This window comes from Daldinia caldariorum (assembly GCF_022478825.1).
Source record: "Daldinia caldariorum strain CBS 122874 unplaced genomic scaffold F4812scaffold_2, whole genome shotgun sequence".
NCBI classification, from domain to species: domain Eukaryota; kingdom Fungi; phylum Ascomycota; class Sordariomycetes; order Xylariales; family Hypoxylaceae; genus Daldinia; species Daldinia caldariorum.
Window position 1 is genome coordinate 3,461,569 of NW_025953038.1, and position 22,805 is coordinate 3,484,373.

General features: G+C 49.6%; 8 protein-coding genes across 8 annotated transcripts; 5 read left to right on the forward strand and 3 right to left on the reverse strand.

Moving 5' to 3' along the window:
• Positions 1-10: 10 nt before the first annotated feature.
• Positions 11-1,884, forward strand: F4812DRAFT_201652 (Brix-domain-containing protein). Its single transcript, XM_047930237.1, has 3 exons — positions 11-370; positions 441-673; positions 753-1,884. Exons 1-3 carry the CDS (start codon positions 246-248, stop codon positions 1,322-1,324), a joined length of 930 nt encoding a protein of 309 aa, XP_047794307.1. The 5' UTR covers positions 11-245; the 3' UTR covers positions 1,325-1,884.
• Positions 1,885-3,255: 1,371 nt separating this feature from the next.
• Positions 3,256-4,489, forward strand: F4812DRAFT_467848 (uncharacterized protein; the record flags this gene model as incomplete). Its single annotated transcript, XM_047938709.1, has 2 exons — positions 3,256-3,522; positions 3,585-4,489. 2 exons carry the CDS (start codon positions 3,256-3,258, stop codon positions 4,032-4,034), a joined length of 717 nt encoding a protein of 238 aa, XP_047794308.1. The 3' UTR covers positions 4,035-4,489.
• Positions 4,490-5,186: 697 nt separating this feature from the next.
• On the forward strand, positions 5,187-8,978 carry F4812DRAFT_416310 (putative histone deacetylase A). The gene is made up of 4 exons (XM_047933053.1): positions 5,187-7,440; positions 7,505-7,568; positions 7,623-7,887; positions 7,955-8,978. The coding sequence occupies exons 1-4, from the start codon at positions 5,870-5,872 to the stop codon at positions 8,266-8,268; spliced, it is 2,214 nt and encodes a 737-aa protein (XP_047794309.1). The 5' UTR covers positions 5,187-5,869; the 3' UTR covers positions 8,269-8,978.
• Positions 8,979-12,110, forward strand: F4812DRAFT_416315 (uncharacterized protein). The gene is made up of 3 exons (XM_047933054.1): positions 8,979-9,663; positions 9,829-10,221; positions 10,288-12,110. The coding sequence occupies exons 1-3, from the start codon at positions 9,230-9,232 to the stop codon at positions 11,399-11,401; spliced, it is 1,941 nt and encodes a 646-aa protein (XP_047794310.1). The 5' UTR covers positions 8,979-9,229; the 3' UTR covers positions 11,402-12,110.
• Positions 12,111-12,606: 496 nt separating this feature from the next.
• Positions 12,607-14,972, reverse strand: F4812DRAFT_456096 (uncharacterized protein; the record flags this gene model as incomplete). Its single annotated transcript, XM_047936928.1, has 2 exons — positions 12,607-14,768; positions 14,843-14,972. 2 exons carry the CDS (start codon positions 14,970-14,972, stop codon positions 12,607-12,609), a joined length of 2,292 nt encoding a protein of 763 aa, XP_047794311.1.
• Positions 14,973-15,188: 216 nt separating this feature from the next.
• F4812DRAFT_201804 (mitochondrial carrier) lies at positions 15,189-16,724 on the forward strand. The gene has a single exon (XM_047930239.1). The coding sequence runs from the start codon at positions 15,593-15,595 to the stop codon at positions 16,559-16,561; it is 969 nt and encodes a 322-aa protein (XP_047794312.1). The 5' UTR covers positions 15,189-15,592; the 3' UTR covers positions 16,562-16,724.
• Positions 16,725-20,706, reverse strand: F4812DRAFT_201803 (WD40 repeat-like protein). The gene is made up of 7 exons (XM_047930238.1): positions 20,440-20,706; positions 20,040-20,121; positions 18,671-19,964; positions 18,413-18,623; positions 17,424-18,358; positions 17,141-17,374; positions 16,725-17,082 (listed from the first exon to the last, which is right to left on the reverse strand). Exons 1-7 carry the CDS (start codon positions 20,471-20,473, stop codon positions 16,888-16,890), a joined length of 2,985 nt encoding a protein of 994 aa, XP_047794313.1. The 5' UTR covers positions 20,474-20,706; the 3' UTR covers positions 16,725-16,887.
• Positions 20,707-21,038: 332 nt separating this feature from the next.
• F4812DRAFT_416322 (uncharacterized protein) lies at positions 21,039-22,441 on the reverse strand. The gene has a single exon (XM_047933055.1). The coding sequence runs from the start codon at positions 22,110-22,112 to the stop codon at positions 21,741-21,743; it is 372 nt and encodes a 123-aa protein (XP_047794314.1). The 5' UTR covers positions 22,113-22,441; the 3' UTR covers positions 21,039-21,740.
• Positions 22,442-22,805: the final 364 nt, after the last annotated feature.

Genomic DNA, 22,805 nt, shown 5'->3' on the forward strand with positions numbered 1-22,805 from the left:
ACTTGGTTCCGTACGCACATAGATAAGGTACATCATAATTCGTACTACTGTAGGACGCAAGTCGGGCAAGCCACGCGCATGCATTTGACGGATGGTTCAATGTTTGTTTTAGTTCCGGCCCCACTATCACTTTATCAATTTATCGATAAGCTTAACAGAAAAAAAGTTCCCGTTGCAGATCGCGAATTGAATTGAAGACATCCTCTAGTGGCCATTTTCACAAGCATCACATACTTCAACAAACAATGGCAGCTGTATATAAGTCGCTGTCCAAGGGGACCAACAGCCAGAAGGCTGAAGCCCCTGCTAATGGCATCCGAAAAAACAAGCAAAAAGTTTTAATACTCTCCTCCAGAGGTGTCACTTACAGGTATTTTCGCAAATTCATTGGCGCGTGACCACCTGCGCAAAAATGTCTAACAGTTTTATTCTTCTCACAGACATCGACATTTACTTAATGATCTCGCGGCTATGCTTCCCCATGGCCGAAAGGACGCAAAATTAGATACGAAGTCTAAGCTTTACCAGCTCAACGAGCTTGCGGAACTTTACAACTGCAATAATGTGCTGTTTTTCGAGGCGCGAAAAGGCAAGGATTTGTACGTGTGGTTGAGCAAGGTTCCTAATGGACCTACGGTGAAAATGCATCTTCAGAATTTACATACGATGGAAGGTTGGTAGACTCTATTCACACCCCATTTTGACCCTCTTGAGTGAGGAGAATCGCTCATTGCTAATTCTTTCTTCTACAGAGTTACACTTCACAGGCAACTGTTTGAAGGGTTCAAGACCAGTTCTCTCCTTTGATGCCGCTTTCGATAAGGAGCCTTACCTAAAAGTCATCAAGGAGCTTTTCCTTCACACATTCGGCGTGCCCCAAGGCGCGAGGAAATCCAAGCCTTTCATAGACCACGTTATGGGGTTCACATTTGCAGACGGAAAGATATGGGTGCGCAACTACGAAATCAAAGAGTCAGAAGCGCCAAAGGTGCAGGACGGAGAGATGGAGGTGGATTCTAAGCTTTCCAAGAGCCGAAACAAGGAACTCGACGTGAGCTTGGTAGAAATTGGCCCGCGATTCGTGCTCACCCCTATCGTCATCCAGGAGGGCTCCTTCGGCGGACCGATCATCTACGAGAACAAGGAGTTTGTCTCACCGAACCAGGTCCGAGCCGACTTACGAAGAAAACAGGCTTTGAAGTACCACGCCCGTGCAGAGCAGCAAGTGGAGAGACTGGCGAAGAAGGGAGATCTGGGACTGCGGACGAACGGTGGCAAGCCGGCTCCAGTGGACGCGTTGGACACGAAGGAGCTGTTCGCTTAACTAACTTAGATGTTGTAACTTACTATTGGCGTTCTGGCGTTCCCTATGACACCCAGGTATCTTCAGATAGGTATTCTCTAGCACATATGCTAGTTTTAAGCTGAACTAATACCCTGCAACAACTAACTAACTACCTCGTCTTCGTTATAGTCTTCGTTATGGAAAAAAAAGTACTTGTTTAACAGTTCATTGTATCTTGATCATCAGTTTCTATTTACCTCAGTTAACTAGTAGTAACCCAAAGGTAGCGTATGTTGAGCACCATGGCGTTTAATATTATTCTTTCTCTATGATTATTTAGTTTGTTTCTTGAATTGACAATCCAGTTTGCAAATGCTCCTGTAAGACTTTGAATTGTGAAATGAGTTAACGGTTGTGACGTTTGGCATTAGGTTAGGTATTAACTTGTATTCCCAGCTGGCTGCAGAAGAATCTTGCTGTAGTAATAAATGTTACCTACTTACACACAAGCAGGTTGAATTTATTAGGTACCTACATTAGGTACATGTATTATATGATAAGCCCATGTAGGACGGGAAAGTACGATATCCATTTACACCTACCTTGGCTTGGAAGGTGCACTATGTATTGCTCCTTCCGCGCCTCTCTTTGTCGTTAGGCGCTCGGGCCATTGGCAAATGCAGTTTACCACCTGGAGGATCAAATAGAGTTGGCGCTAAGCCAAAAGATTGGTCTTGAAATTGCCTAGCGTCCGTGCGTTCGTCAGTTACGGCAGGAAGCCACTGGTTGCCTGGGATGTACCAGGAAGGTACGCCCTACGGCAAAAAAAGTATATATGAAGTCGTGTTGGCCTCGCGTAAAGGTTTTGACTTCCGTTCTTCTTCTTTTTCTTCTTTCCAATCCAACCAACACGACCGTTATGGAACGTTGACACAATACCTGTTCCGCCTTAATGGCGCGGCGCTCCTATTACCCAGCGGCATGCAACATAGCTGCCAACTATTATTTTTATTATTCATTATTCAACTCGTCATCATTGTTATTATTCTATTTTATTATAGCCCCAAGGGAGGGGTTATTGTTGGGATTGAGTCTGAATAACAATAACTCTAACCGGCTCTCCCTTATTACCTAAACTTAGGGGAACCGGTGGGTGCCTCTTGGCCAGAATATGAAGACGTCATCCCCGTTATGGCGCCGGTTTGGTTAGGGGGCTAGCCGTGTAAGCCCAAGTGTGTAAATAAAGCCACAATCGACTCGGGCTTCTCACTTTGGGTGGTTATTTTCTCGTCAGCTCACTCAGCTCACATTCGGGCGGAGAGAATGTTAAGCACGCTAACCGGGCAGCTGCTCAAGTCGTCCAGCCTGCCGCGCTCCCGGTGCTGTTCCAGCTCCCGCAGACTGTCTCCGGTCGTTCCTGCGTACGAGACTGCCGGTTGAGCAGTCTGTTGTGCAGCCTGTAGCCCAGAGCAGCACCAGGCCGCACAGAAAGATAGGAGTTATTGCCGCCAATATTCTGAGGGCAGATATATCAAGTATAAACCTATTTGGAGTATTTGCATAGCAACTCTATTTTATTTCTCCGCTACTGCTTCTTCGAGTCTAGAGGCATTGTTTACCACAACATGTCTAATTTATTTCTCTAATTTTGCCAACCCACCTACTGATCATCTCAACCAACACCACTCAACCGAACACGATTCTGGCGAAAGTTGACAATACAACATGGACTCCGCTAATATCACCAATGATGACCTCCTTTACGGCATATCCAATGAATTATTTCTCGCCATTACGGAGCTCCTATGTCCTTCAGATGCCACCAACTTCGCCCTTTCCTGTCGAATTCTATTTCGTATTTCCCTTGAGAAGAATTTATTCTATTGAGCCTCTTCAAATATCAGCCCGAGATCAACATCCTTCTTTATCTGTACACCTCGTGCGAAGATGAGTCCCATACTACTCAGATCATGCTCTGTCCACGTATTGTCAATTACGCTTCGAGGTGGCCCCCGCAAGAAAAGAAGTTGCTCGCTGGTGGCTGTATGCGCACCATCACCACGGAAGCAAACCCCGTTTCAGTGCCATTCAGCCCTCTAAGTGGGCGATCGATACCCGACTCCACCATATCCGGCTCGTGCCAACAAACGAGATCAGTGAACTTTGGAATCTCTGCCGCTTGGTATGAGAGACGGCGAACAAGGATCTTTGTTCATCCCCAGAGGAAGTTTGTTGTTGTAAAGTAGGTCTTCTCCCTATGTTAAACCCTGTCACGATGTTCTTGCTAACTGGTTAATAGCAAGGATATAGCGTTGAGCTCGTTCCCTGGGGAGCTGGTGAAGGCCGCCGCCACGCAAAAATTGTTAAGACTTATACGAAGCTTCATCCTAAGCAGCTTCGTTACTACCTCAGCCATTTCGCGAACTGGAAGAAATCCGTTACCATCAATTCAATATCCAACGTACAGGATGATTTCGGCCTTGATTCCGAGTCTTTCTCTATTTCACTGAGCAAAGTTCTCGAGGAACGAAAGATTGCCAAGCATATGCAGTCATGGGAGGACATGCCGCAGTTTGGGATTGTGGATGAGGATTTACCGAGCGAGTTAGACACTGCTGAATGGTGTGAAGACGCCTGGCCGGATGGACTAGTACCGCTAAGTCTAGATCGCATCGCTACATTACCACGCGATTCGCTATCATGCGTTGCCCGAGAAGACGATGGCACGGAGGAGTTTAGTCCCTTTTAGGGCTACGGCAGACACCATCGGTGCCGCCGATGCAAGAAGACTATTGTCGAGTTGTAAATAGCACCTACCCCTTATTATCGTTTTACGCAGAACTCCCCATTTGCACCAGAGGAGTTCAGGATTAGGTAATTGCCGTTCAGCCAATCCAGAGGGTAGCTGGAAGACTAGGTAGTCATTATTAGGGTATTTTAAGTACACTATTCTTGAACTGCCACAAGGTTCTAATAATAGAGGTGATTGTTACCATACAGTAGCTGTGCATAGTGCGACACGTCTTCTCTTCTAGTCTACCTGGTATACCATAAAGGGTGTTATGTATTTTTTGACCTTTCCTTTTCTCATTGCGAAGACCTATGTACTGTCGCAAGGTCAGCATCCGAGGTTGTGAAGATTAGGCCTACGCGGATTATACGCGTGGTGTAATATTTTAGAGTAGCAATCGCATAATATGCCTTACATTCTTTTAATTTCAAGCCTTATTTTGTTTTTATCCTACCTACCTAACGTAAGGTACGCGAAATAGGTACCCACCTCAGCTACCTCCTGCGTACCTAGGTAGGTAATCCACCTCATGCATAGGAGGCAACTATATTAAATTGTCTGCCAGTCATACTTAATATATAATGTAATAGGTAGGTAGGTACATATCATTTGAAAGAGCGCGTGTAGGTAGGTACTTGAAGAAAGGTACCTCATGTCAAGGTACGCAATGCAATGTTAGGTAGGTAGGTAGGAGGTAGGTACCTAAAATTGAATGAATTCCTGATAGAGGCAAGTAGCAGCTAAGCAGGTACCTAAATACAGGTGTCTAGGTCCAAAACGGGGTTATCTGGACCCGATAGGCCGTGCCCCCAAATCCAAGAACTTTAGCAAAAAGATTACTGACCTAGGCATGGAAGTTTACATTTATTTTAGTTCCCATATAAATCAATAACACAATAACATCCTAATGGTACCACATCTTACCAGCCACACCGAGCATATCTCGACGACCACGTGAGATCCCTAAACTCGATCGGCGAGTTTTTATGAGACGGTTTATGAGATTTTCAAGTATCACGGGTGTCTCTTGTTCGTTGCAGAGACACGCCTTGGGGTGCATCGTCTCATACTCTTTTCTTTTCCCTGATTCTGAGTAGTGCGTGAGCTGTTCAAGCAAGCAACGTCCATCAAGTGTAAGTACCACATCACTCCACCCTATACCTACCTATTTTTCTATATTTCTTTTGTTTATTATTATTATTATTTTATTATTGCAATGCAGCTACTTCTTTTAAGGACAAGAATATTTAATCCCGATAGGAATATGGAGGTTTGAATTAAGAAGCTATTCCCTGGGTTCACCAAAGCTTCATTTCAAAATGTCGAGTAAAACTGTACTTAAACATTGTCGTGTATAAGTCCTCTGTCAAGGACATCTACTTTATTCTATCATTCTACCATATTTTCACTTGATATCGACTGTACTTTTTCTTGCTACTATTTCCATTACCAATAGAATCATCTTAGGCTAACAAATTAACAGATCATTATCAACATTATTTATCTTTTTTCTTTTCCTAATGACCTCATCGCTCACTGATGAGCGTCTGAATCACCCACTCCCTTGAAGAATCTAAGCCCTCCCGAGCTTGCCAGTTCTGAAAGAAATACTGTCATTTGTAACTAACTAGCGGGATACGATCCCGAGTTCTCAAGTACTGTCGGAAGAGCTCAACAGCCAATTGACCTGAGCTCACGACCGCGCTCATTTCCCCCGCCCGGCAAACACCGCCTAATACTTGCCGGGTGGAAGGCGCAGCGCAGCCTTCGACTCGGCCAGAATCTACCCCGACATGGAAGGTGAAGACCAGTCCATGACGGATGCACCTAATGGCTTTGACGAGTCTCATGTCGCTGCTACGGCGGGACAGGATGGCGGAGACACTACTGTCAAGAACGGTATGAATGTCGACGTCGACGTCGATGCCGATGAAAGCGATGCGTTCAGTGACACCGACGAAATAATAAAATCAATGCATCGGCGAGGTATGCTTCCCACGGGATGCTGCTACGATGACAGAATGAAACTGCATGCAAATGCCGATTTTGGGCCTTCACCGCACCATCCAGAAGACCCGAGGAGGATCGAGGAGATCATGAAGATGTTTAAGAAAGCCGGTCTGGTATTTACTGGGCCTGATTCTGACCTCCTTGACATCCTGAGAGAAAATCCAACCAAGTATATGTGGAGGATCCCAGCTCGCCCAGCCACGAAGTCGGAAGTATGCACAGTGCATACTCCAAGGCACTACGACTGGGTCGAAAACCTCTCCCAGATGTCGACGAGAGAGCTACGAACGCTGAGTCACAAGCTGGACCAAGGGAGGGCCTCCCTGTACGTAGGTGGCATGTCTTACGAAGCAGCACTGCTTGCGGCGGGAGGTTGCGTGGAAACGTGTAAGAATGTCGCTTCTGGACAAGTGAAGAACGCATTCGCCATCATCCGACCACCTGGACATCACGCCGAGTACGATGTGCCTATGGGCTTTTGCCTGTTCAATAACGTCCCTATCGGCGCTAGGGTCTGCCAAAATGAGTATCCAGACACGTGCCGCAAGATTCTCATCTTAGACTGGGATGTTCATCACGGAAACGGCGTTCAGAACATCTTCTACGAAGACCCGAATGTCCTCTACATATCACTTCACGTCTACGAGGATGGCAACTTTTACCCGGGAAAACCGGATAATGATATGATACCGGACGGAGATATAGACAAGGTTGGCGAAGGCCCTGGTAAAGGGAAGAACGTAAACATCGGTTGGCCATCTCAAGGTATGGGGGACGGCGAATACCTTGCTGCTTTCCAAAAGATTGTGATGCCGATTGCTCGGGAGTTTGATCCGGACATGGTAATCATATCTGCTGGGTTTGACGCGGCTGACGGTGATGAACTGGGCGGATGCTTCGTCACACCACCATGTTACGCGCACATGACGCACATGCTGATGTCCCTTGCCGGTGGAAAGGTAGCGGTATGTCTCGAAGGCGGTTATAACCTGAAGGCGATTTCTAATTCAGCCCTGGCCGTTGCCCGAACCCTCATGGGAGAACCACCACCAAAAATGGGCGTGCCACCCCTCAACAAGGACGCCGCCAGATTGTTAGCAAGGGTCCAGGCCGTCCAGGCGCCGTACTGGGAATGCATGAGGCCTGGTATAATCGAAGTCCGAGAACTGGGCGATAATATGTCCCGTCTTCACGATGTTATTCGGGGTTATCAGCGCCAGATACTGGCTGAGAAGTACGCCATGGTCCCCCTCTTCATCCAACGGGAGGTTCTCTACAAGTCATTCGAGAATCAGGTTCTTGTCACGCCAGGATTACAAGCCAGGAGAAAAATCCTATTCATTATTCACGACCCGTAAGTGGCATTCATTCACAAAGCTTGTGTTGTCTTGTCTTATTTTTATTAACAAATTATGTAGTCCTGAGTTGAAGGCTATGCCGGATATCATCGATAACACAGTCGATCCGCATAACGGATTCATCGTAAGTAGGCCTTAAAAATGTGGTGAGAGTTTTCTTTTCGCTAATATATGGAAGATGGATGGCGTCACGTCCTATATCGAGTGGGCTCACAAGAACGACTTCGGTATCATGGATGCTAACATCCCCCATTACATCACGCATCCAGAAGATATCGACGCGTTTACTCCACGTGCGGACGAGAAGACATTGCAACGGCAGATCCAGGAACTAGTATGCTACATATGGGACAACTATCTTCAGCTCTATGACGTGGAAGATTTGTTCATTGTGGGCGTCGGTAACGCATACCTGGGTGTCAAGGTGCTTTTAACGAATAGAGGTATATACATTTTGCTATTTGCTGGTGACTTTGTAAAAAGAAAGGTCTGATACTGACGAGACGGCAGATTGTAAAAATCGAATCTCAGGGGTGATTAATTTTGTGACGGGTAATTTACGACCGGTAAAATCGGAGACTGATACGGAACTTTCGAGTTGGTATAAGCAAAACTCGTTAGTCTACGTCACAAACGACCACGCTTGCTGGATGGACGACGACCTGGCGAAGAAGGTACTTAAAAGGCGGTTCGGGGGGGTACACAGGAGCCCGGAAGTCGGTCTCAACAGGATGATGGAAGTGCACGCGAAGGAGGTTTTTGAATTCATCACCGAGAGGTGTAGCGAAGACCGAAGCGGTAATACGACGGAGGACGAGAAGTAGGCAGGTTATTACCTTAGGTTAAGTCAGAGGTAGATTTCTTTTGAGAACGTTCAGATTCAGAAAAAGAGACCCTGTTAGGCCGTCTAGAAAAGCGGCCAGTTGTATATACCATACCGAAATGGTGGCGGAGACGAAGAAAGAGAAGAAGAAGAAGACGAAGGTATTGCTTATTCACTAGACGTGGTTACGGAGTAGGCACCGATTCTGTAGCCTTTTTTTCGTATTTTTTTTTCTAAGTTGTAGCTTGGGAGATTGGGAGATTGGGAGATTAGGAGAAACTTGGAGACTACGAATGTATTGGCTGTTCTTATCGGTACCTCTCGAGTTATCATGTTTGGCAGACAATTAAGGTTGTCTTCGTTACGTGATGACAAGTGAGGAGCTTTTGCAGGATAAGAAGTACCCATCTTGGAAAAGTAGAGGCAGGTACAGAGATATTTGTACGTAGCTGTTGCATACATGTATGTACGTTGTGAGCGTTACCTACCACAACGTACCTACCTATTTTCTACTTCCCGCCTTCTCCTCCTACCTTAGGCTATAGCTTAAAGTTGCAGCTGCCAAATCCTCAAAACTTCCCTTTCAAACAACTTCTCAACCCCTCAAATCCATAAAAAAAAAAACTTCTGGCTTTCTCATAGTCATTCCAAAAAGAAAAAAAAATCAGTCAGTTCCATCTATTTGCCAGTAGATTTGCATCTTCCTTACGTGCATCTCATCTACACAATCCTTCAACTTTACTGATAACGCCTTCATTAGGTACGTACCTTATTACTAAATTAACCCAGGGGTTAGCTTAGATTCTTTAAGGCTACCTACTAGGTACCCCTTACTTGCCTGGGGGCTGCCGGGGTGGTTCCATAGCGCCTTAGCACAGGTGCCTAGACCCAGCACTCAGTGGGTACAGGCGGGCGATAGGCGGATCAAACCTCCGATATCGACGCGCTCTCATTGGCTCGAGATGGATGAAAATCAGCATTTTCGTAAGGGTAAAGACGCCCCTGCTGCAGGGCCCAGACGACCTACAAGGCGCCGAAGAAATCCAGTACAGAACAATTGGCACCAGGCGCTACCCTCCCATTCTATCCAGAACCAGCACCAGCACCACCAGCATCACCAGCATCATCACCATCACCAGCAGAACCCACTGAGCAATAATTATAATCCTCAACGTCAAACCGCCCAGGTTTTCCAGCACGATCAAAACACAAACTTCGGAATTACGGATACTCTGCTGCAACATCCGCGTCGTATAGATAGTCCTTCGGAAGCACTTAGAACGTCGTTGTCTGCTCGGCTTTCTCGAGGAGATATCTTATTGGCACCGCGGTCTGATCCACGCGAGTACGGTTCGTTCGCTGATGGTGGGATGGATCGCGATTCGCGAAGTAGAAGGTATGAATCCCTTTTTTTTTTCGGAAGACTGTTGCTGCTATACCTTATTTATCATGAAATCTTCAAGCGTAATGGCTTGATCAGCCCAAATCAGGACAACTACTTCAGCTTACTGTAAACCTACCTAGTCAAGAGACAGCGACGCTAACTAGATCATCCTTATAGATACGATGATGGGGAAGTCACTAGATATGGCGCCGGCGAATCGTACCGCCCATTTAATTCCAACCGCTCTCCGCGCCGGGCTAGAAGCCCTCCCAGAGGTCGTAGTCCTCCCCTACTAGATAGCGACCGCTATGTACCCGGTCGATCCCCACGACGTCGCTCGCGAAGCGCTGATCGCTACCGACGAGACCCTTCCAGAGACCGACGAGATACTAGGGATATGGGCGACAGCTGGAGACGACGTGATAGAAGCCGTAGTCTTCGTCGAAGCCCACCTCGACGGTCTCCTCCCCGACGTAGTCCGCCTCGAAGAAGTCCGCCGCCCCGTAGATTTTCACCAAGGAGGGATGATAGAGATCGTTTACGATCTCCGCGAAGAGGCTATGAAACAAGGTTCCAACCACCGCCACCCCAGATTGACAATCCTAATCTCATACCCCTAACAAGTCTTCCATACAGACGAAGATCTAGATCTCCCCTCGATAGAGACCGCGTGCGAGATAGGTCGCCTCTTCGACGTTCGCCTCCGCCCATCCCTCGAGCTAGCACCTACCGAACTCGCACCCGTAGTCCGGATCGACGAGACGACCGTTACGGCCCTTTACACAACAGACGCCCTTCCCCGCCGCGCGATTCGGCCATCTCTTCAGCAATGCCGTCTCGAGATACATCCCGTCGATCTTCGCCCCATCCTCCTCCCCCTCGTCGAGATGATCGTTCACATCCACAATCTCCCATACCCTCTAGGCCTTTATCTAGATCTTCTCACGGCGTACCAGTTAGAGAACGAACTCCCCAAGGAACTCCAAAAGAATCGACTGCTCCGCCTAGATCTCCTCCGCGTGGCCCTGCCGCTCTCCGAGCACCTCCCACGGGTCCTAGAGATACTCGCGCTTACGTGAGCCAGTCTGCTACGGCAATAGGCCCGCCGTCGAGACCAGCCTCAACCGTTCCCGCAGTAGCAAGTCGACCCGATATTAGTCCCAGCGCCCCTCCGGCAGGTCCTAGGGGTTACGTGCCCTCGCGAGGAGGCAGTTATAGCCGAGGCGGTCGAGGAGGGTCTAGTGGGCCTACCTGGGGCAATACGATCCAAAGCCGTAATCTACCACCTGCTGCAGGTCCTATCTCTGCTTCAGCTGCAACAATCCCTAACCCCATCCCCACAGGCCCTCGCGCAGGATCCATCTCGCAATCCGTCCCCACGACCCCTGTTAACCAAGCCAAGCCTTTCAACCCGCCTAAGGGGCCAGCTGCCGAGAGCACTCGTCCTAGCCTGGCACAGCAACTTCTCGCGACTCTACCGCCTATCATCCCCGGCGGCAAGATGGACCCCCACTATCTCGCCATGACGACAGGCGTACTCCCTGAACTGCAGGCACACACGCAGCAGCTCAAGGAGGAGGAAGAGAGGCTCCGCGCGGAGAAGTACGTTAAAGAGGAGAAGCTGAGGAAGAGCCTGGCGCTGTGGGACAAATTCGAGAGGGAGGCCAAGGTCCTGGAGCTGAGGCTCGAGCTGAGCGAGAACAGCGTGAAGAAGTTCGCGGGCGATGGCGTTGGTGGTGCGGCGTTTTAGTAGAATGGCGGGACCGGAACCGGAGCCGGAGCCGGAGAGGGAGATGGAAAGGAGAAGGGGGAGTGGAAGGGGAAGGGAATGGTAGGGAATAGGTTAGGACTCTTAGAGTATTTTAGATTGCGATGTGTGTGTGTGTGTGTGTGTATAAGGCAAGAAAGAGGGATCCCAAGCAAGAAAGAGCAAAATAGTATGGAAGATATGGGGATTACAACTGCAGATGAGATGCAGAAACGAGACGAGACGAGATGAACCGAGACCTTTGGAACGTAATTCCACTTCTGAATTACGTATCTAAAGGTCGGTCTTATTTCACTTTACCTACTCGCGTACTCCTAGCCGCGATTGGTTACGGGAATTCCATTCATACGGACAGGCGTCTAGTTTCCAGGAAAGGGAAAAATCTCAGGGGAGTACTATTAGAGAGTTCGCCTTCATTTGTTTATTGTTATTGTCGTGTACCTACCTAGGTAACTATATGGTTGCAGAAGGGTTAATTACTTCAGGTAAAGAGGTACCTTTGCATTGGGGACATGTCTCACTTGTTCGGCGTGGAGGCTAGGTGGCTTAACAGGTAGCTTAGCCTAGCTGGCTACCTCTAGCTACCTGGTTAGAGGTTCATAGCAGGTAGTTTGCGTATTGCATGATACCAAATCGATTATTTTTTTAATGATATGACAAGACGACATGACATGGCATGACATGACTAACGTGCTGTTGCTGGCATTGCTAAGGAATTGTTAAGGGGCTGCTAAAGAAAGGAAGAGTTGTGAGAATGAGGTAAGGTACCTACGTATGTATGTCCTTGTAGATCGTAATTTAGTTGAATTCAAGTCTACCTATGGAAGCTGGGATTGGGTATTCGTTGATAAACAGACAAACAAACCCGGACGATGTACATACCTACATACCTACCTAGGTAGGTACCTAAGGTAGTTAGGTAGTAGCTTTAGGTCAATGAAGGAATTATATGCGTCAAGTACCTCCTAGTGATATATAGGTATATACACGCATAGTATATAATATATATATGCCTTATATACAGGTAAACTACCTCGTACAATACACACCCAAGGGATATATAAACCACCGACCGTTAACCGGCTTTACCTAACCTAACCTAACCCAACCCACCCTACCTTCCTCTCCCATTTTCTCTCTCCTATTTCCTATTTCCTATTTCCTATATCCTACCCCTCCGCCCCCTATCACCCCTTCCCCTTCCCCTTCCCCTTCCCCCTCATCAACCTCTCCCCACCAGCACCAACCCGCCGCACCCTACCAGTGATCCTCTCCCCGCCCTCGGGCATCGCAGCAAACGAGCCCCTATCAAACGTCCCCGCCGTCAACGTAGTGTTCCGATCGACCTTCCTATACCGCGTCTCGTACTCCATCCACTCGTCCAGGCCCGGGTGCTTGATGCCCAGGGTAGGCAGGGCGATGAGCTTGAGCATGGAGGTGTCCATGATGACGGGGTGGAGCGACGGCGGTTTCCACCCTTGCCCGGTTTTCTCCCTGTTATCTTTGCCGTTCTCGCCTTCGCCCTCGCCATCTCCAACCCCATCCTTACCGTTATGATTATTATCGGTGGTGGTGGTTTTATTACCATCGTCATAATCTCCCACATCCTCACCCAGCACATTCTTCCCCCACTCGACCATCGGGTACCTCGGCCTAGGCTCGCAATCCGGGTCGAGCAGGTCGAGCGGTTCCTCGAGGTAGAAAGCGGGCAACGTGAACCTGACCTTGCCGGGGGCGTACCTCTTGAGCAGAGCCGCGAGGCGCTTGCGGTCAGCCGGAGGGAGGTTCTCGCGGAAGTCCTTGGCGTGCTCGAGCAGGAAGGGCAGCACGAGCACGCGGTACGGGAACCGGTGCTGGATCCGGAACCAGTACCGCCCGTCCCAGAGCGACCACGGCATCCAGTCCGACATGATCCACTTCCCCTTCTTGTTGCGGCTGCTGGCCCAGTACGGGGTGCGGACGCGCGGTAGGGGCTTCGTGGACGGGTACGGCATGCGGGAGATGTACCAGTTCACCGGTTCCTGGTCTGCTGCCATCTCCGCGGTCGTCGGATCGTCGGAGGGTGTAGACTCGACCGGTACGAGATGAACGCCGGCGATGCTGAACGCTTTGGGAGGCGTGGCGACGGGCAACTCTTCGGGGAGCGCGAGAGATGGCAAGAGGGGCGTTATGTGGTTCTCGAGAGTCGAAAGGAGCGGTAACGGATCCGGACTAACCAGCAAGATAATCTTGCGTATGAGAATGGCGGCAATCTGTCTTTTCCTCAGTATGCGCGCTCGGCGGCGCAAGGGCGAGCGAATATCTCTCCTCGACCTAGGAAGCTTCACTTTCGGAAACTGCACCGTCGTGGTCCCGGAGAGTAGCTCGAGATCGTGGATGATGGTCCGGGTAAGTAGCCTGTTTGCCTCGGCCTCCTGGGCCTGAACCTTCCGCTCGCACCTCCTGGAGAGTTCGAGGATAGCTGGTTTTTGCAGAGCCTTGGGGAGGGTGTAGCCCTTATATAGATGTCTGATAGCATTCCTCGTGGTAAGCGTAGGATCCTTGTTAGTAGCGTCGTCCCACCACGGAATATTATTCTCCAGACAAGTTGCGATGAGGCGGTCCTTGCTGAATTCCAGCAGGGGCCGGAAAATGGTGATGCCACCGTCTTCGATGTCAAGTCCTTTGGGCTCGAATCGTAGGCTTTCCTTCGGCTTGTAGAATTCCTCGGCGTCGAGGTCGGCCGCGGCCCAGTCTTCCGGCTCCGACCCACCCACGAGCTTGCTGATCTCGTCGCCGAATTCCCGGCGCATGTACTTGCGCTCCCTCCTCGTCGGTCTAAAGTTGTAGAAAGGGAAATCCCGGGCTTGATCATCGACAAACCCGCTCTTGTCGGCACCGAACAGGCCTTCGCACTCAGGAATGTCCTGGGCGGCCCTCATGCCTCGCAGACCGCGGATGCCGTGCCCCTGCAACATGCGCATGAGAACAGTCTCGTACTGGTCGTCCTTGTGGTGCGCGAGGAGAAGACTAGCGATGTTGAAGATGACGCAGGCGGCGCCGAGCTTCCTGTACCGCAACGTGCGGGCCATGCTCTCGATGTTGGTCAGGTCTTTGGGAAGCTGGTTATCAGACAGGACCTTGGCCCAGTTGATGGTAGCTACCTCCTCGATCAAGCCCATGTCCCTGACGGCCCTGGAGACGGCGTGGGCCTCTTCGGTGGACCCCTTGCGCAGGCCGTGGTCGACGATGATGACGCGGAACCCGGACACGGGGTTGTCGGCGATCTTGAACTCGGGGTCGATCTTGCGAGTGCGGGAGCAGAGGAAGGCAAGGGCCATGGAGTCGACGCCTCCGCTCACGGCAATGGCTGCAGGTAGTTGTTAGACCGTCGTATCATGGTATATATATATAGAATAGAGTATCGGGTATGAGATGGCTCACCAGCTCGTCTGTGCATGAGCCCCCTGGCGCCGGGAAACCTCGGGGTACAAGTGGCGCGGACGGCGTCCATGAACTCGTGGACGGTAATCGCCTTCGCACCCGCGTGCACAACATGGTGGAGCGTTCCCATTCCATTCTACGTCTGTAATAAGATCGATCTTGTCTATTCTATTTTTCTAGCTTACGATGACGAAACTTGCTAGGAAAATAAGAACAACGACAATAATCACCAAAAGATACCTAACCACGAACAAAAAAAAAGAAGAAGAAGAAGAAGGTTATATAATTGGAACTTAATTGCACTTGAACTTTTTTTTTTTCTTTTTTCCTTTTTTTTTTAACATAACCCGAGAGCTAAAGCTAAACTGCATAGTTATTAATACAACTTAGCATAACTATTTATTTATCGATAAAGCTATCGATAATCCATCCCTCCAGACTCTATCTATCAGTCATATCGATAGCTATTTACATAGTACCAGGTAGCTTAGCTTAATATCCCACCTTCCCGACCTGACATCACACACCTAGTTAGTCCCTTGCCGGCTTCGGCCCTGACATTTATTTATTGATTTAGTTTTATACGTCCCTACCCACCCTTCCTACGTACCTACCTACCTAACCTAAGGTACATACAATTAGTCAAGGGGCCAAATATCTTCCACCTCTACCTCCACCTAGTTAACCCTCCCTTCCTTTACCTTCCTCCCCTCTCTTCTTTCCCTCCTCCTCCTCCTCCACATCCTCCCAATGTCCGCCCAACCCCCGCAGCAAACCCCCTTCGCCACGGCCCTCCTCGCCGGCGGCATAGCCGGCACCACCGTCGACCTGTCGCTGTTCCCGCTCGACACCCTCAAGACCCGCCTGCAGTCGCGCGAGGGCTTCTTCCCGTCCGGCGGCTTCCGCGGCATATACCGGGGCGTCGGGAGCGCGCTGGTCGGGAGCGCGCCCGGCGCCGCCTTCTTCTTCTGCACGTACGAGGGCGTCAAGGGCGCGCTGGAGAGGCGCCGGCGAGAGCGCGCTGAGATGCGGAGGAGCACCACTACGACGACGACAGGTGGCGGAAGTAATGACCCGATACATGGAAATCCCCCCGAGAACAACCCCTGGGAACCCCCCCTCGAACACATGCTCGCAGCGACCCTCGGCGAGGTCGCCGCGTGCGCGGTGCGCGTGCCCACCGAGGTCGTCAAGCAGCGCGCGCAGGCCGGGCTGCACGGGGGCTCGAGCGCGGCGGCGCTGGGCGCGATCCTATCGCGGCGGCGGGACGTCGGGCTGGCGGGGGTGTGGCGGGAGCTGTACCGCGGGTGGGGCATCACGGTCATGCGCGAGGTGCCCTTCACCGTCATCCAGTTCCCGCTGTGGGAGGCACTGAAAAGTTGGGGTCGCCGCCGCCATCATCATCAACGGAGAAGTGGTGGTGGTGGTCTGGACCGAAACGTGGAGGTGGGCGCCGGCGAGAGCGCGCTGTACGGCAGCGTGTCGGGCGCCGTGGCGGCGGGCGTCACGACGCCGCTGGACGTCATCAAGACGCGGGTCATGCTGTCCAAGGAGCGCGAGAGCGTCTTCGTCGTGCTGAAGGATCTGCTAGCGAACCACGGGATACGGCCTTTCTTCGCCGGCATAGGGCCTAGGGTCATGTGGATCAGCGCCGGCGGCGCGATATTCCTCGGGAGCTACCAGTGGGCTGTTAATGCCCTGCAAGGGAATGTTCTATGATACTCAGACAAATGATATGATACGATACCCCCACCGCCACCACCTAACAAAAAAAAAAAAAACGGACCGGACCTGGAACGAAAAAGAATTTTGCGGTAAATCGAGGTTGAACTACTAGGACAGTCCTCGCTGTATATAAAAACGCTTGGGGAGGGGGTATGTACTAAGTAGTAGCCGCCGTGTTTTAAGATCGCGGTTCGGGAGACAGACAGAGAGAGCGAGAGAGAGTATGTACAACAGACGATAGAGAATACCCCATCTTTTTAGATTTACCGGACGTAGACAATAATGGATGATACCCTCCCTCCTGTCAAACCTCAGGTCCGTCAACTGACGGTAGCTATCGGCGGTATTGTCTGCTGTCCTCCCGGGTCTGATACCGCAGGGTCATCAAGTGTTGGTTGCGGGAGCTCCTTTGGAATCTCCTTTCGACCATTCGCTTTATAATACAAGACTACGTCATTTCCTCCTTTCCAAATATGAGCGCGCAGTGTTGCAAGGCTCATAGTGTTTGGTAATAGCTAAATTCGTAAGTTAGCACTCGACTTTACCCTCATCATATATGTTGGTGGTACATACCTGATCGTTGCAATACAGTTCCAGGTACTCCTCGGGCTTGAGAGCGTCGGGATCAGGCTCTTCGGGCTGTGGATCGATTCTTTCCGCAACGTAAGCTAAGATTTTCTTTACCCTCAACATCCTGTTCGCATTGAGGCGGTTGTTTCCATCTGTGGTTGCAATGCTGGGCAACGAATCCTTCCAAGGGTGTAGTACGAACGAAATCTTGACCGGATCTTTTTGAGGAATCGTGTTCTATCTAGGTCAGTTGTAAATTCTACACTATTAAGGGAGTAGAACATACCGTAAGTAGAACTTCGCCTAGCCACATAGGGGCTTTTTCTTCGATGATATCTGCATCGACTCCGACGCTCATCACCGTACCCCTATACAAGTTGGCGCTACCACCGGATGTTTCTTCTTGGATGATGACTTTCGTACCAGGCGGTAGCTTCAGCACCGGCGCATCGATGGGTAGGGCGGGGGTTATTTTGGTTTCGATCAGGTCGTTCGGGGCCTCCAGCAGTTGCTTCTCGTAGTCGTTGCGAATCTTTTGGACGACGCCGCGAAAGTTGTCATCCACCTCCTTCTCGTGGTTCGAAGATGATTCCGACTTGTTTTCCTCTGTTTTGTCTTCCGTAACAACCGGCTTCTCAATAGCGGTAGATGAAGATCTTCCCAGCTTCTTACTCCCAAAAGACATGCCCATTCGGAATTTCTTACCAAAGGGCGTACTAGGGGATTTGACCTCCTTATCTTTAGTCTCTGCTGGAGTCTTCGGCGTCTCCTCTTTAACAGGTGCCTGTTCCGTTGCTACTGGGGTCGTCGCGGCTTTTACAGGAGCATCTGCTGAGCTGATGCCAGTAGAGAAGTAGTCCTCACCAGAAGATTGGTTTGTCGCTTGAGAGAGCTTTTCAAGAGGACTAGCAGGTGCAGCTGTATTATCAGGAGACCCTAACCCAAGATTAGGAGCGGGAGTAGCTACACCAATTGCCATGGTAGGGCTCAATGGGTAGTTAGTTCCGTTCGGCCTTGGTGTTGTCGCCGGAGAATCGCTAGATGGCCACGCTTGGGCATTCGACGTAGGTATAAATATTGATATTGGTGGATTTATTCGAGAGGCCGCCTTTCGTCTCTCCACGACTTCATTAAGTTTTAGTCTATGAATCTCGTCTCGCTTGATTTCCTCGTCAATTAACTTGGCAAATAAGTATCGAAGAATCCATCTTCCAAGGTTTACTTTAAAAACACGAGTTAGTCTTCGTCTTAAGATAAAGTTATCAAAAGTCATACTTCTCTGATCTTCACGAAATTCGATGGGCTCCGAAAGTACGAGCTCATCAGCATACATCTCAGCGTCAAAACAATTAAAAGGTTCCAATATCACAGTCAAATTGCCCGAACTCGTCTCGATAGAGCACCAAGGAGCAACAGCTTCCAAAGTATTGACTTCAGGTTCAACATCTTCAAGGTGTTTCTTTCCGAATCTCTGAATAACTTCACACTACTTCGGATTAGCCACGTTCCCAGTACTACGCACAAAGGGCTCACCTTAATAAGGTCCCATAGTAATACATCGCCCGCGGTGTCGAGAGTCAATACTCGTCGCCGGTCGTTAAGGAGTTTATGCTTCACTAATCCGTTTTGCCCTTCAATTGTTTCTTCTGGTAGGTGATGTATGGGCTCGACGACAGGCGCGATAGAGTCGCCGAGAATTTCCGAACCCTTCCTAGACGCGGCGCTTGTCAAATTAGACTCGAGGGGGTCATTGAGCTCCGGCGGGAAAGATGCGGTATTCGAAATCCGCAATATCGACTTTGCCGAGATTTCGGTTTTCGCCGATCCATCCGCCGACGCCATAGACGACGTGGATGACGTTCTTGGCATGGAGATTGTGTTAATAGCCCGCAAGTGTCTGAACGCGTCCGGAATAAGAGCATCCGGGCCAGTATCAACATTTGTCCACCTGTTAATAGAAGAGCTAGAGGTAGCCGACCATATGTAGTCTCCACAAGCTACCAGTTTGTTGACTCCGTCGTGTTCTTGAGCTACAGCCACGGATAGGCCTTCGTCCATCTCTACAGTCCCCCTAGTGTCTGTCTTGACGATGAGGCCAGACCTGTCGCTACTGTAAAAGACAGCCAGTTCCGGGTCTTCGGAAAATAGTGACCAAACGCTATCGTTGTGCATAGTGAGCGTATACATGCACCTACCAGCGGTGACGCTCCAGACTTTGATGGTTTGATCCGAGCTCGCGGTCATGACGGTGTCGCCAGCCTCGTTCATTAATATCGCACGGATATTGTCTGTATGACCGACCAATTTGGTGATCCTCTTCCCCGACTTGGGGTCCCATAACCGTACAACTGATTCCGGGCCTCCGCTGGCTAGAATATTCTGGTTGACGCACATGGCGTATACGGAAGCCTTCTCGCTAACATCTTCGCCCCTAACGTCGATTTCTAAGGACTTCCCCTTGCCATTGAGGTCCCAGAGATAGATCTTCCTATCCAGGCCACCGGAAGCCACCCAGTCCGCGGAACCCGGTGTCGCGACACACTTTACGTAGTCGGCATGCTGGCCGATGGTGTAGGGTTCGGTATCTCCAAATTCGGGTTGCCATACTTTCACAGTTAGGTCGGAGGACGCGGAGACGAGAGCGGAATTGTTGGAAGCGAGAACAATATCATTCACCCAGTGGGTATGAGCTTGGGTCGATGCGCGGAATTTGGTAGTCGGTTGGGGTTTTGCATTTTGGCTAGAGGCGCGGTTACAGTGAGAATAACGATTTAGATCAAGATTCAAGTCCCAGGCACAAATAACTCCGTCCCTACCTCCGGAATAGCTATGCGATAAAGCGTTAATAGACGGGACGAGGCGGGACGGGACGTGGTCGCATGAGGGTTGCAGGAAAGCTTACAGGATAGCGTTGTCTCGGTCTACTGCAAGTCCGTTTACACCGAGCCTATGGCCGCCGGATGAAGAATGATCAAGTTCAAGAACTGGAATTATACAAGAATTATTAGGTCAAAGTCAAAGTGAAAATCAAAAGTCAGAATCGAAGTCGAAGTCAAATAACAAGTGTTCTCCCCTTATTTTAGTCGGTTTTCACACTCAACCGTTATAACATATAACAAACAAAATCGTGAGGATATAGAATTGGAAGTGGGTAAATAATAAGCTTGTAATAATCCATTTTGAACTATGCGGGGGTGTGGGCAAAGATCAACGGATAGAAGAGGAGAGAGAGACTGACTAAAAGGTAGGGTCAACTTATTTGAGAGAAGATGGAAATTAAGAGAGAATGGAAAATGACGAACCGTAACTTATCCTCTGACGCGCCTTTTTGGCCATGGCAAGTGGGAAAGGGAAATGGAAGAGATGGACATGCGCCGAGGTAGGTAATAATGGTGGTCGATGGGATTTATTCGGCGGGATAATTCTATACGATACTACCTCGGGGTCAAACTTGGAAAGTCTGGAACTGGAACTGGAACTGGAAGTGAGTGAGCGAGTAGCATTGATTTGTATTGATATTAACAGAACCAAAATATATCATTCAAAGAGCTACTAAAAAAGGTTATGGGGGAAGCTGGGGAAAATAGCTTAGACATTACACATATTTTTACTAAGATATACCTTAGCTTAGGTACCCCCCTGCCTTAGGTTGGTTAGGTAGGTACCTAGAGGTGGTACATTAGCCATGTAGGTACTGGTGCATCCCCAAGATTCAGGCGCTACTGTGCTGTAACTTCAGCCATGGGACCCCAAATCCACGCGAGTACCACGCAGCAAGCGCGCTTCCAGTCCCACTCTTTTTTATATCAAATGGATTTTTAGATCTTGGTCCTCCCATCATCTCCTGCTTTACTGCATCATCACCCCCCCCCCTTTTTTTTTTCCCCCTGCTATGTCAGAACATTGATCCATTTGCCAAGAATGTGAATGGTACCTAAAAGAGTTGGTAATACGTACAGGTATCTCAACTGGATGACATTGGGTTGACCTGTAGACTCATCTCAACTTACGTACATTGTTATTAACAGACGAACACACTCTCAGCGTAAAACCGGCCTGTTAAAGCATCCGAGACATTTTCCTCAGAATATACCTGGTGGTTTCTGGGTATTAACAATGTATTCGCAGCCGTAGAACTCTTCGACGGCGTATGGTATGGTATGTACGGTTTATTGTACGAGAGAAGCCAAGGCCGGCCAAGAGAGCAGCAAACACACACACACATATATCTCTCTCTTAATCCGTACTCCTGGAACTCTTCCCCCGTGTATGTATGTATGTATCCATATCCTTCCTTATCCTCGACATAATCTTGCTTCCCCAGAATCCAATAGCCCGGAGTTCCTCTTCTTCCTCTTCTTCTTCTTCTCCTCCTTCTTGTTTCCTTTTTTCCTTTTCCTTTCAAAAAGGCTTCTTCCGAAACTGCTCCAGGAGCATCAGCGAGTGGCGCACCCGCTCGGCGGCTTTTCCGTCCGGCGGCGACGGGCTCGACTCGAGTCTTTGTTCGTCTAAAAGGTAATTCCCGAGTATGTAAGTAATAAGCCTTTGGTCTTCTTTTTTTTTTGGTGGTGGTGGTGGTGGTGGTTATAGGTATATATATAAATTATCCCGAACGCCTTTCCGCGCGCTCCACTATCGTCGAGAGGACCCGAGCGCTCTTACCTGATGACGAGGACGGAGTCCCTCCCGCACGAGTAGCGGTGGCGCCGTTGCCGTTGGCAGCAGCAGCAGCAGCGGTTCGGCGTTGCTCTCTCGCGCACTCGGGGCACGACGTGTCTTTGGGTCGCAAGGCAAGCCGGTGTTTACACTCCAGCATGCCGGGAGGCAGCTTAAACTGCTTGTCTGGGAGAAACTTGGTCTTGTCCAGGAGCATGTCGTCTTTGGGATCGCATCTCCGCGCGACGTGGCAGGGAGACGTGTTCTGGTATACGCGGTGGCTGCAACCCCGGAAGGTGTTCCAGATCTCGATACACATGGTGTGTGTGTCCTCTTCTTAGGCGGTGTGTGGCACTTGGACTGCAAAGGGAAATATGTATTGGGGTGTCGACGATGCAATAAATGATTGCGCACGGTCGGAAGTGAAAGGGGTGGTTTGGGTGCCTAGAGTGTTCGGATGGCATTTGCGAACCGAATTTCCTTAAAATTAAGAGCAATCAACGCCAATTTGTATCTATGGAAGAAATAAAATAAAAAAACTTGACTGTAAGCAAAAAAATGGCAAATGCAGCGACGTAAGTTAGATGCGATTGTGTGTGCACAGCTCACAAACAGCAGGTCTCTTGAGTTGGTGGTAGTCGTCCACCTCGTCATTGCTGTAACCAGCACAGCACCCATTGTGCGCAATGCGCAATCAATAGAGCGGGAAAAGTCACCCAAGTCGAGCACAAAGAGCTTCCATATTGTCTGGAAAGTGAATTGGGCACTCTTTTGTACTACGACAGGCTGTGGTGAAAGGGCAGAGCATGGTGTATAAAGACAGGTAAGATAGAAAGCTATTGATGATAACCTCACAAAGAGCCGATTCACTCCTTTGATGCTCGAGCACCACTAAGTTGTGGCTGCAATGCAAGGCTGTTTGCAAGTAGTTTGCTCCACTATGAAGCTGCCTGTGGCCGAGGCTGGTTACGCCTGTGCACCTGATATTGTGATGTAAGTGTCATATTCAATA

Coding starts and splice junctions, on each gene's coding strand:
- F4812DRAFT_416315 (XM_047933054.1), top strand. CDS start 9,230: ATGGATGAAAATCAGCATTTTCGTAAGGGTAAAGACGCCCCTGCTGCA. Junction 9,664..9,828: donor CGCGATTCGCGAAGTAGAAG/GTATGAATCCCT, acceptor TCATCCTTATAG/ATACGATGATGGGGAAGTCA. Junction 10,222..10,287: donor CGAAGAGGCTATGAAACAAG/GTTCCAACCACC, acceptor TCTTCCATACAG/ACGAAGATCTAGATCTCCCC.
- F4812DRAFT_416322 (XM_047933055.1), bottom strand. CDS start 22,112: ATGTGTATCGAGATCTGGAACACCTTCCGGGGTTGCAGCCACCGCGTA.
- F4812DRAFT_201804 (XM_047930239.1), top strand. CDS start 15,593: ATGTCCGCCCAACCCCCGCAGCAAACCCCCTTCGCCACGGCCCTCCTC.
- F4812DRAFT_201652 (XM_047930237.1), top strand. CDS start 246: ATGGCAGCTGTATATAAGTCGCTGTCCAAGGGGACCAACAGCCAGAAG. Junction 371..440: donor TCCAGAGGTGTCACTTACAG/GTATTTTCGCAA, acceptor TTCTTCTCACAG/ACATCGACATTTACTTAATG. Junction 674..752: donor GAATTTACATACGATGGAAG/GTTGGTAGACTC, acceptor TTTCTTCTACAG/AGTTACACTTCACAGGCAAC.
- F4812DRAFT_201803 (XM_047930238.1), bottom strand. CDS start 20,473: ATGGCCAAAAAGGCGCGTCAGAGGATAAGTTACG. Junction 19,965..20,039: donor GACCGAGACAACGCTATCCT/GTAAGCTTTCCT, acceptor TTTATCGCATAG/CTATTCCGGAGGTAGGGACG. Junction 17,083..17,140: donor AACTGTATTGCAACGATCAG/GTATGTACCACC, acceptor TTACGAATTTAG/CTATTACCAAACACTATGAG.
- F4812DRAFT_416310 (XM_047933053.1), top strand. CDS start 5,870: ATGGAAGGTGAAGACCAGTCCATGACGGATGCACCTAATGGCTTTGAC. Junction 7,441..7,504: donor CTATTCATTATTCACGACCC/GTAAGTGGCATT, acceptor CAAATTATGTAG/TCCTGAGTTGAAGGCTATGC. Junction 7,569..7,622: donor ATCCGCATAACGGATTCATC/GTAAGTAGGCCT, acceptor AATATATGGAAG/ATGGATGGCGTCACGTCCTA.